The sequence below is a fragment of the Pelmatolapia mariae genome, linkage group LG8 (genome assembly GCF_036321145.2).
Source record: "Pelmatolapia mariae isolate MD_Pm_ZW linkage group LG8, Pm_UMD_F_2, whole genome shotgun sequence".
NCBI lineage: Eukaryota > Metazoa > Chordata > Actinopteri > Cichliformes > Cichlidae > Pelmatolapia > Pelmatolapia mariae.
In genome coordinates, this window is record NC_086234.1 from 5,560,188 (window position 1) to 5,572,352 (window position 12,165).

The following is a 12,165-nucleotide window of genomic DNA, read 5'->3' on the forward strand; positions in this document are numbered from 1 at the left end:
GACCGAGATGTCCTGTCAGGTTTTTAGTTTTCATAAAGAACATCCACACCCAGAAGATTTTTAAAAAGCCAAATTATAATATATAATATTTCTTTCAATGTCTACCACAGAACATTTTTGCAAATAAAGAGAAGAAAAGCGTCTTCTAAGGACAGCGCGAAAACAGTAAAGAAGGAAAAATAGCCACCTATTTCCTATTGGTGGAAACGGCAACACGTGGGTTTCGTACGATTAGGAAGAAGGGGAGGTTTTGGGTGTGATGGCGGGTGTCCAAATTCACAGGCTGTGAATTTGGACACCCTCATAGTGGTGGCAGCGAGACAGAGCGAGTGAGAGAGATAGAGAGAAAGAGAAAGAGCTTTGAGAAATAGTTTTTTGGGGGTTAAGATTTTTTTTTAGATATTAGAGTTAAGGTATAGTTAGTGTGCAATGTAAACTGTCTCCAGGTGGAAAACCAGAGAAGTGAAAGACCTCCTGTTTTCAGGCCTGCAGCCTGTGGTTTTCTCCTCTGTCTTTGTACTGGCAAAAATAATTTGTGGGACATTTTATTGTAACACCTGATTGTTTTCTCGTTTTAGTTATAGTAGTATTTTTAAATGGATGTACAAAATTTAAAAAACAAACACCAGATGTGTTGGCTGCATTTTTAGATAAATAGTTGCATATAACGTTATTGTTTACAAAATGTATGCATAAGTTTTCAAAATGTACAATTTATATTTGCATTTGAAGTTGTGAAAATAATTTACTAAACATGTTTGTGGTTTTTACAGTAAAAAAAAAACTACTACTAGGATTTTATGTTTTTTGTGTGATTTCAGATCAGTTGTGTTAATACAGTATGTTAATGAAAAAATAACTGTAAATTCAGACACGTGAGGTTGTGCTGAAAAGAATGATGCCAAGCAAGGCAAGGTAAAAAATAAAATAAAACAATTTGAAGGTGAAATACAAATGTAAAATCAAAAGTAGTCAAAAATGGCCAATTCTATTTTGGATCTTAGAGGGTTAACCCAACAAATCATGAAAAATTAGGTTTAAATTTTTGTTCATGACAGTGTAATTTTTTTTTCCAAAAGCGAAACTTAAGTTAGTCCTTTCCTTGTAAATGAACCGCCCCATGTTGTGTTGCTTTCTGGATTTTATACGTATTGGGCTACATATTTATTTATTATACAGACTGTACAGTGCATAAACTCAAAATTCACATGTTTTATGTAACTGAATGTTTAACTATCTGGTCTACATAACATGTGTATACTTACTGCATTTGAATCATTTTAGCCATATGTAAAACCTGCATATGTGTTTTGTTTTTTTAAAAAAGCTTTGATTTTGCCACCCCATCTGATTTCCATGCCACCCTCATACCACCCTGACACAGTTTCTCTAGATCCGCCCCTGACCCTTATTTAAAAGGAGCTACAACAGCAGGTCATTCTATGTGGCGGTTATGACAGATTTTTTACACCAGACACCCTTCCTGACACAACCCAAAGGGATTTGTGCCAACTCCTGTAATGAAACTGGGAATCTTTCGCTTATTTGCAAATATGTTAAACCACTATTTTATTATGGGACAGTTTTAAACATTTCATCTGTTCCTGACAAATGCTACCCATTACATAATAAAGACAAGCTAAAACGATCACTGAAATAACAAAAAACACAATTAAAAAAATTTGAAGCACTTAAACTAAAATGAGGAAACCCACACTGGTGACTAACCTACGTTTAAGTGAACTGGAAGACAAAAATTCTAATCAATATAAATTAAAACTGATAAAGTCTGATCATATTCTGAAATTTGATGTTGAAGAAAAGCAGAAAGTATAAGGGTGAATGTTAAATTCCTAAATAAGATTTACCAAACTAAGTCCGACCTCTTAAGAGTGAGGATTGGTTTGGATGTAAATAGCTGTTATAGTGAAAGCTTGGAAAGCTTTTAGCTTTCTGGAAAAAATGTGGATCTTGGTGCAGTCCAAAAGGACTTAATTACCACCTGATGAAAAGTATAATCTAGGCACAAGTCGAACCTCCTGAGTAAATCACTGATGTATGTAACTGATATGAAAGCCATCATATGAAAATAATAATTAAAAAATACTTTATTTATACAAAAATCTAGGAAATTACTGTGTTACAGCAGTCAGAATATAAAAAATTAACTTTTATGTATCTGTTTTGTTCTAGCTTTCATTATATATTCTTCAAATGCTATTTTTGCTAGATAATGAAAGTTGGTTTGTATTTGCAGTTTTAGTTATAAAGGTTTAAACAAAAAAAAAATTAGTATATTTCCACAAACTTTTTATTTTTTCATTAATTTGTAAATGTCACTTTAAGTGTTCAGTTTCTACAAAAAAAGGAAAAGTGTTTTTTAAATGGAGATCTTATCTCAGTAACATGACCAAAAGTATGTAGACATCCCCTACTGTCTTTCCTTTATTCTTAGGATTCTTGTTAATAGAAGTGTAAGAACTGCTTGTTTTTCCTGATAGTAAAGAAGAAGACAACACTCATGGGAACACGCCTGTCACAGGAGATGAGCAAAACTATCAACTTAAAACCTGACAACCAATAAAAATTGTGCATTTGCCCTGGGCTTCAGTAAATAGTTTTACAGTTTGGTGAGGAAGGACCTGACGAGCTTGCATGGAGCCCTGACGTCACCCTCATTCATGCCTCCGAGATAAACTAAAGCAGCAGATGTGATCAACACCTTATCAGCCAGTATCAGTGCTGCACGTCACTGATGGTCTTGTGACTGATAAATTCCCCGCTGCTGTGATCATATGTTCACAAACCTTTGGACACGTAGTGTTTGATGTGAAGCGTAACTGCAGTCTTCTTTCCTCAGCGGACAGTCGGCATGTCTTAGCAGGAAAAGCACTGGTTTATTAATCAGGGCTGCATTCCACTTAGGGGAGGTCCTCCTACTGTGCATGTCTACTCATTGTCATGGTGTACTGGGGCAGTAAATGCACATGAGTCATTATGGTGTCACTTATTCCACAGGTGTTTCTTTTCTTTGGTCAAGGGTCAACATGTGTACAATAAATAATGTGTAAGGCGAAGAAAAAAGACAGCAGAAAAAGAGAAAATTGAATTAGTTCGCTTTAAATGTAAGTTATATGCTGAAACTTGTGTATATATATATATATATATATGTATATATATATATATATATATATATATATATATATATATATATATATATATATGCACATTTTTGGAGGAATAGTCCGAAAAGTTATCCATCCATTCCCTTAGCCACTTATCCAACCTAAAGTAGCGGGTAGGGGTTGGAACCTATCTGTTGTGATGGGAGACACCTCTGAGGTGGATGAGAATCTTGTGGGATACACAAGCAGCTGCTGGCCAACCAATCAGAGATAGCGGTGATTGAAAAGGAGCAGAAGACAGCAGCTGTGATAGATTTGGCAATAGCAGCTGACAGTAGCATTAGATAGAAGGGATATGAGATAATCAAGAATTCCCAGTGACTCAAGGAACAACTGGAAGGTAAAATCAAAGCGTCCCACTGGTAACAGGAGCTGGAATCATGGCTCCAACAGTCTCTGGGAACAACATCAGAGGTCTCTGTCCAGGAAGGTGCAGCCGAACCATCAAATCCTCAAACATCCAGGCCTCTGGAGGAGGACCAAAACTTAAACACGAAACACTGTGTTACCAAATATTTTTTTGCAAATGCAGAAAATCATAATTAATTAGATTTACTGTATCATCACACAACCAAGGGTCTGTGAGGAGGACAGCAACATTTGTGAGGGGGATAAAAGAAACCTTGTGTGGAGCAAAACACAGTAAAAGTGTAGCTGTCACGCTTGGTCCTCATGCTTCAATTGTGCAATCAAAAGTTCCTCAAACTGACAAATGGAGGACATTTTGCATCTTGAAACTTTGGCGTACCCAAATCCATGTTTGATTATACAGAAACCTACCTTAAAATGTGAGCAAAAGACATAAAAATAATAGACACTACAAAGTCCTGATGCTGGGCGACCAGGACGTACTCCTGTACTCCGGTACTGAATCAAAACACACATGGATAAGGTTTGAAAATGTGGACGTTTACCTATGTTTAGTTTATTTATATAGCACATTTAATTACAACAGTAGTGTTGGCTAAAGTGCTGTACAAAGATACAAATTACACAGGCAGATGACTTAAAACATTGATATCAAGTAACAAGTATCAAATAACATCAATGCCAAATAACAGATAGCAGAGAAAATATATAGTCAACAAATCTCAGGAAGCAATCACGCAGATCTGTAAGACTCGGCTCAGAGCCTGTTGGTTTCCACTGACAACATCAATTTTGAAAACAGGCAATAAATAAATAATGTGTATTTATTTTAAAGGCTACGTAACTTGAAACAGGTGGGTTGTGGTTTTTGTTTCCAGCAAATGCTACTCAGGCCCGTTTTCAGGAATAGTAGTTTTTAGACACAACAGCAGAAAAAAGTATGAGGGCTCTGGTTTGGTCTTCTATGAATTTGTACTCAGGATTACACTGAACTATTTATTCCTGTGGTTGGTTGTGTTGTCAGTGACCTTGCATCTTCATTTGGGAGGATATTTGAGGTTGCTGTCATGTGGTCTAGCTCCTGGAGGACAGCAAAGAGTGCAGCAGGATGCCTGTGGCTACAGAAACGTTGAGAGACTCTATGCCAGGCACCAGCTCCCTGCCCGCTGGGATGGTGAGAAGTGTCTGACACGTGGAGAGCAGCTCCTTGGAGAGTCCTTCTCCCTCTCCTCCCATCAGCAGCAACGTGGGTTTGGTCATTTTAAAGTCTGAACACTTGGTGATGGGCATCTGAGACACTTCTGCTTCCTGTCCCACTGTGCCAACCACCTGCCAGCCCTGCTCCATCTTCAGCTTCAACATCTCTGCAACGTTTTCATATCCATACACCCCCATCACCTCCATAATGCCCGAGCTCGCCTTGCTGACCACTGGAGACAGCGGGCAGGTGTAGCGAAGACTGCTGGCGACTCTGTCCACCCCGAGGAAATAAGCAGAGCGCAGGATGGCGCCAAGGTTCATGGGGTCCTGGATTCTCTCCAGAATGAGCCACAGAGGGGCATCTTTCCTGCTGGGTGCAGAATCCTCGGTGAGGTAGCTCAGGGGACTGGCAAGCAGGCACACTCCCTGATGGACTCCCCCATTGGACATCTTGTCCAGCTCCTTTCTGCTGACCCGATGGACTCGAACTCCTCGCAGATGAGCCTCCTCGCACACCTTCAACACAGACGCCCTGTGAGAGGCCTCGCCGTCTTTTACAAACAGCTTATGGACCCTCCTCCTTCCCTGAGTGAGAGCCAAGAAGCAGGGAGCAACGCCAAAAACAACCTCGCAGTCCTTAGATTTAGCCTCAGGTGCAGGTTTCTGCTTCACCTGCCTCTCCCTCTCTGCAGGGAAATCTTCCAAGCACAGTTTCCTGAGTTCAGGTGACACTCTGAAGTCATCTCCCCTCATCTGCTTCTGCAGCAGTGAAATCTCACTTTTAAACACTTTTCTCTGAGTTGACCCCTCATGCTCCTGCCCTTCTGCAGGCTTGTGCTGGACCCTGGAGCGCCCCCTCACTACAGGGCTGACCTTGCTGTCCTTTGGGCTCAGGTGTGAAGCTGTTAAGTGGTAAAAGGCAACCTGGGAGGCTGAAAAAGGTGCGTGAAATCTTCTGTTCAATACAAGCAGCAACCTGTGCTGATTTGCAATAAATCCAGCCATATTTATACAAGGGGCAGCCTCTGCACTGGAGAAACTCGAATCAGCTTCCCGAGAAGTCCATCAATCCACAGATGTGTCAGAGACCTTCACTGATAATCTGTCACGAGGAGTTAAAGAACCAACTTCCTATCTCAGCAGACATGCTTGTAGCCTTTATGCACATGTGCAATTCAGTCTCAGCAAGCAGCGGATATTATGACCTGACGTGGAGTCATTTACCCTACAAAATAAAAGCCTCAGACTGCTAGTCTGATGACAGGCGTCACCCAAAGCTGGAAGTGTATGGAATTGAAATAATACATTTCGCATAAATAACATTTTTCTTACGGGGTCAAGTCTGACATGTACTTTTGTTGCTGTTGTAATATTTAGTTTCATTTTCGTACTGGTCATTAAATATCTATTTCTATGGATAAACTGTTTAATTACTTTTCTGTTGTATTATCTATTTGGTTTTATTTATATAATTTTATGGTTATTGCATTTTTTGCTTAGCTTTAATTTTAATCAGTATATTTTTCTAGATGTTCTATTTCCCAACTTCCCAACTGTGACAAATATTTAAAAAAAAGACAAAAATCAAAAAGAAAGAATTAGGGTGGGGCCAATAGCTTTTTCACAGCACTGTATAGCTGTAAGATTCCTTTGTTACAGCTTCCTTTGTTAAGAATTAAGTTAAACGCAAAAAAATAAATAAAATAAATAACAATAGCTTGTAGCTATCTTTTTAGCTATTTTTTATAGCACTGTATAAAAGAGTTCTCTAGCTTTTATTTTGAAATGTCTGTCTGTCTTTCTCGGTGTCGATTGTGGGCACGTGACAAATGTGACGCCATGGTAAAACTGACGACTGCCTGGGTGTGCGTGATGGCGTAATTTCCGGGAAGTAAAAGTCTAGCAACACGGAAGCGTAGGAAAGAAAACAAATAATCGTTTAAATTTGTTTCGAGCAGAAGTTGGAGTTGACGCCTCTTCGCGCCGTATTCGCCGTCTGGACCCCCGTCTCCGCCGCACACGGTGAGATTTAACCGCCGGCCTCACGCTGTGGTGGGGTTACCTGTTGGTTTTTGTCGCCCTGCCAGAGGGGGAGAACAACCGAGCTAAACAAGGCTGGATTTAGACTTCAGGCCTTTGGTCACATAACTGACTGCTGAGTAACCGTCCAGTAACAGGGGCTTATGACAGCCTGAGACGGCTTTAGAAACACGTTTATATGTGTAGAAAATGTCGCTGTAAGTTGGTTTAGAGTGGGGGTTTTATTTGTACGGAAGGCAGAGAAGTTCAAATGCAAACCCCCGTCCTCGTATTCTCACATCCACCAAATGACCAAATGTCAGGCATTTATTTATCAATTTATTGACACAGTAATGATGAAAAGCGATTTTAATAATTAATAATGTGTTTGTAAGCCGATGGAGTGAGCACAGGCTCAGGTTTGAGTCAGGATTATGATGTCTGCTATTTCAGGCTTAAAATAACTATTAATGTCCACTGTTATTGGTGTAAGTTTTAGTATTTTTAATTTTAATTATTTATATATTTACTTGGGGGTGGGGTGGGGGACTGGTGATCAGAATAGACACCACAATATAAACACAGGAGTTTTTGAAGGGAGCTGATTCATAGTCATGTGGTCATCTCAGGTCTCAGGAAATGTGAAACAAAGCCTCACCAGCCTCACCGAGACTAAAACTACAGACTCCATTTTCATGTAATTTCAGTTTGCGTTTATCAAAATTTTAGTTACTTTTATTTTTCCCCATTTCAATATTTTTTTTCCACTTCTAATTTTAAATTTTTATTAATCTTTTGTTTTTGTCACCTGTTTTTGTTACCTTGACCCACATGCATTTATTTTAACTCCATGTACGACAGAGAAAATCATCAGAGAAGAAGGGAAATCCTTGACATTTTTTGTTTTGTGCAAGACTGTTAACTGTTGATCAACTGAGTGGTTAATCGAATAATGGTTCACTTTGAACCAGAGAAAAAAGATTTAAAGGCACTGGCATATTAGATAACCTATAGATAGATAGATAGATAGATAGATAGATAGATAGATTCACTTTATAACTGAAGGTAGAGGGTACTTTTAATGGTTCCTGTTGTTTCTTACTCAATCGCAACATCATATGGCTACTGATCCCAGAGGACCACAGGAATAAAAAAATAAAAATAAAAAGGAACCATAACTGATATTTGTTTGACCAAATTTGATACTCTGCTTATATCCGCATCCAGATGGATTTCCTGTTTGGAAGGAGGAAGACTCCGGAGGAGATGCTGAGGCAGAATCAGCGGGCACTCAACCGAGCCATGCGAGAACTGGACCGGGAGCGAATGAAGCTGGAGCAGCAGGAGAAGAAGATCATCGCTGACATAAAGAAAATGGCCAAACAGGGACAAATGGTGAGGCCGTGGGGCTCGTGAGCAGGGGTTCTTTTGTACCAGAAGAATGTTCACAGTGATTTTATCGTTTCGATCTTTGCAGGACGCCGTCAAGATCATGGCCAAAGATTTAGTGCGCACTAGGCGCTACGTTAAGAAGTTCATCATGATGAAAGCCAACATTCAGGCGGTCAGCCTGAAGATACAGACGCTGAAGTCCAACAACAGTATGGCGCAGGCAATGAAAGGCGTCACCAAAGCCATGGCCACCATGAACAGACAGGTCCGATAACCAGCAAACATTCTGTGATCCAGATTTTAAAAAATAGTAATGCACCCTGCTCAACATGCTGACAGACTCTCATTTATTTATCCCATCCCCACAGCTGAAACTGCCTCAGATCCAAAAGATCATGATGGAGTTTGAGCGACAGAGTGAAATCATGGACATGAAGGAAGAGATGATGAACGACGCCATCGACGACGCCATGGGAGACGAGGATGACGAGGAGGAGAGGTGAGGGATTCTCAGAGCGTCGGAAGATGATCAGACCAAAGTACTGAGCTGCTCAGTCTCTTAATCTTGGCTCTCAGGTGTTTTCAGTCTCAATGCCACAGGTGTATAAATCAATCACCCAGGCCTGTGATTTATTTTTAAAAACTTTTGTGAAACAAAGAGCTCAATGAATTCCAGCGTGGTACTGTAATAGGATGCCAGCATGGCACCAAGTCAGCTGTGAGTGGTATTATTGCAAAGTGGAAGTGTTTAGGAACCACAGCAACTCAACCAAAAAATGAAGCTACGGAGTGAGTCTAGAAGTTGCCAACATTCTGCTGAGTTCATAACTGGAGAGCACCAAACTTCCTCTAGCATTAACATCAGCACATAAACTGTGTGCCAGGAGCTTCCTGACCATGAATTTCCAAGGCCAGGAAGCTCCTGTAGTTGTGATCTTTCTTAAATTTTTAAAACATTAAAAATGAAACTAATAAAATACGAGGGATGTGTAATATTGGACATTTGGAATAGACAGTTTCTAGTATATCAACAGCAGTATAGTACAGCATTTAAATCAAAGTACAAGATAAATTATGTGGAAGTAGAACCTTTACATCTTTTAATTTCATCATATTTCCCATCATCTTTCGCAGCTGTGTAAAAATGAAGCTACAATAAGCAACTTAGCTGCTAATTTACATCCGTAGTGCCCGCCCCGACAGGTAGCATGAAACGAAACTTACAGATGTACAACAGAACACACTTACGGACAAAAGACAAATATGAGCTAAAAGTGATCACAGATCTGGTGTGTTTGAGATCTAGAGCACTCTTTTATTCTATTATTTTTTTTAAAAAAAGGTTGGGTTTTTTTGGGGGGTTTTTTTTTTTACACCTTTATTGACAGTAGTAAGATACCCTCTCTGGTGGCCCTGCTGTCCTTTGATTTGATTAGATGATTTATTAAACAGTCTTCTTTAAAATCATTTAAAGAAGAGGTTTATCTGGCACTCAATATCAATATGACTGGCAGACTTCCTGATTTACCCTCCATGTCTGTGCTTCCTACACAGCGACGCCATTGTGTCCCAAGTGCTGGACGAGCTGGGTCTGAACCTGTCCGATGAACTGTCAAGTAAGAAGAAAAAAAAAAAAAATACATTTTTTTCTTTGACTCTGGATATTTTCTTTTAACGCCACGTGTTTATTTCAGGCTTGCCGAGCACTGGCGGAAGCTTGTCGGTGGCAGGAGGGAAGAAGGCGGAGCCTCAGGCGGCCTTGGCCGACGCAGACGCAGACCTGGAGGAGCGTCTGAATAACCTTCGGAGAGATTGAGCTCTGTGGCGAAGCCTTTAATACAAACATACTCGAATCTCTGTGTCTAGATTCTATTGGAAGTAGAGCCAGCGGTACGCTGGTTTGTTGCAGCAGGACTGGGGTGTATGACAAAGGTGTATGGCTTTCTGTTTGAGGTGTTTTTTCATTATGTGTAATATGTATTTTATCCAAAAAAAAAAAAAAGCAAAAGGGTCATTATCCTTCATAGGTTTGGCAAATTGTTGCCTCATTTACGACTTTGCCAAATGACACAAGCTGACTTTATGTCACAGTCTGTAAATACTAACTCCTCCAGGCATGACGTTTTCACAAATTAAATTAACACTAATTATAAAAATGTTTAAGGAAATCCAAACGAAAGCTGGTAATATCACAGAAAATGACATTTTATATGGGTGACGTGAAGTTTTTCTTTTTTTTTTTCTTTTTTTTTTTGTAAATGAGGCTGTTTTGGTGTTTGTATCACCATAATCATAATAATAATACACTTGTAGCCTTTTTCTGATTGTTTAGTAGATGGAATCTGCGGTTTGTCAGGGTTTACCTGAAGATGCTGTGCAGGAAGTTGAAATATCAGCATCTTTTCCAGCTACATTCACAGATTTTACAGATTATATTTGGAAGAAAGGTGAGGTCAGCTGACTTGGCACTCTAAGATTTATTTCACCAAAATGTTAATAAAGAGTCAGTGGTGTTTATTTTTGACAAACTGTCCTGTTTTGTTTTTTTTTCTCTATTCAATAAACATTTTTTCCAGATTTAAATAACTGGCTGTGTGATCAGAGTGTTATTTTTAGCAGATTCTACCTGACCATCTCAGACAAAATTCCAGGGGAAAGATAAACTTCTTAATGTGAATTAAATCACAGCTGTTATTCGTTTATTTCGATTATTCAGTTTTTTTGAAAAACTGCTTGAGATAGGCTTTCAATATCTGCTACTAAGGTTCTATGAATATGTGTAGTTAGTTTAGAGAACTGAGAAGAAGTCTGAAGTCTTGAGCCACGAATCATTTCTTTCTATTTTCCTCAGCCATAAAAGGCTGATGGGGTATGTGCGTCACCCCACTGGGACACCTTAATTTGTGAAGGCGATAACTCGAGAAGGAAGTCACTTAGGATTTTCAAATTGATACCACAGGTGCATCTACTACAAATCTTGGACAAGTTCGAATCTCACTGACCTTGATGGCAAGGACAGAAAAAGCTTTCTGAAAATCATGTGAATGTGATAACTTGAGAACAAGGCAATGGAGGATTTTCAAACTGATTACTATAAGTGTGTCTGCTGGGACATTGAGAGGCAGCACTGGTGGTTGCCAGTATTTTTTAGTGTTCTTCAGCTCCAGTTCTCCAGGCCTTTCTCAATGTCTTTTAAAGTTTTTCTTTGGACATTGGCTGCTTTTTCACTCATTTTGCATCCAGTCCTTGTACCTGATCAATTGCAGAGGAATGTTTCTTCCTTTGTTCACCCACTTAACACTGACCTATGAACCATGCAAGCATAAAAAAAAGTCTCCTGATTCAGTGTTTACACAAAACACACAACAAAGAACCGGTTTTAAATTGTATATTTAGGTACTTTGTTACTAGCAGTCATAAGATCAAAGACTTTGCTCCCATTTCTTTAGCTGAATCTACAAAGTGCCAGAAACAACAGTTTGAGTTATATAAAATTTTATACCAACAAGGTGATTCCCAAACAGCTACCAGCTGAAAACCTGGCATATCTGGGCATGGTGTGCAGCGTGTCTGTAAGAAAAATGAGGAAAGTGGACAAGTGGCGCACAAAAGATGAAGTGGAAGGCCTAAAAATATCTGGCAGATAAAGGGAAAAATCCACCTGATGCCGGATCTGAGAGATGAATCTGACCCTTCAGTTGATCCATCTACTCCAAGGGAGAAAAGGCGGATTACACACGAACTGGGCTCAAAATCAGCAGGTCGTCTTACAGAGCGATTTTAAATATCTGAAGTTTTAGTCCAGAGTGAGGTACAAGTGTGAGTCTACAGTTATCTGGGGATGAATTTCAGACAGTGGCATTATAAATCTTGTGAAAATTGATGGAATTAAGAAAAGTACAGTCATTTTTTGATCCATGCAATATCACGTAGAACAGCTTCATTTGTAAGCATGACAATGATCCCAAACACACTGCTGGTGCAGTAAAACGACCAGCCA

At 39.4% G+C, this 12,165-nt stretch overlaps 2 protein-coding genes across 2 annotated transcripts; one reads left to right on the forward strand and one right to left on the reverse strand.

Moving 5' to 3' along the window:
* Positions 1-4,151: 4,151 nt before the first annotated feature.
* On the reverse strand, positions 4,152-5,919 carry mrm1 (mitochondrial rRNA methyltransferase 1 homolog (S. cerevisiae)). The gene has a single exon (XM_063481987.1). The coding sequence runs from the start codon at positions 5,757-5,759 to the stop codon at positions 4,629-4,631; it is 1,131 nt and encodes a 376-aa protein (XP_063338057.1). The 5' UTR covers positions 5,760-5,919; the 3' UTR covers positions 4,152-4,628.
* Positions 5,920-6,623: 704 nt separating this feature from the next.
* Positions 6,624-10,745, forward strand: chmp2a (charged multivesicular body protein 2A). Its single transcript, XM_063481915.1, has 6 exons — positions 6,624-6,776; positions 8,001-8,168; positions 8,251-8,430; positions 8,534-8,664; positions 9,720-9,781; positions 9,860-10,745. Exons 2-6 carry the CDS (start codon positions 8,001-8,003, stop codon positions 9,979-9,981), a joined length of 663 nt encoding a protein of 220 aa, XP_063337985.1. The 5' UTR covers positions 6,624-6,776; the 3' UTR covers positions 9,982-10,745.
* The last annotated feature ends 1,420 nt before the right edge of the window (positions 10,746-12,165 follow it).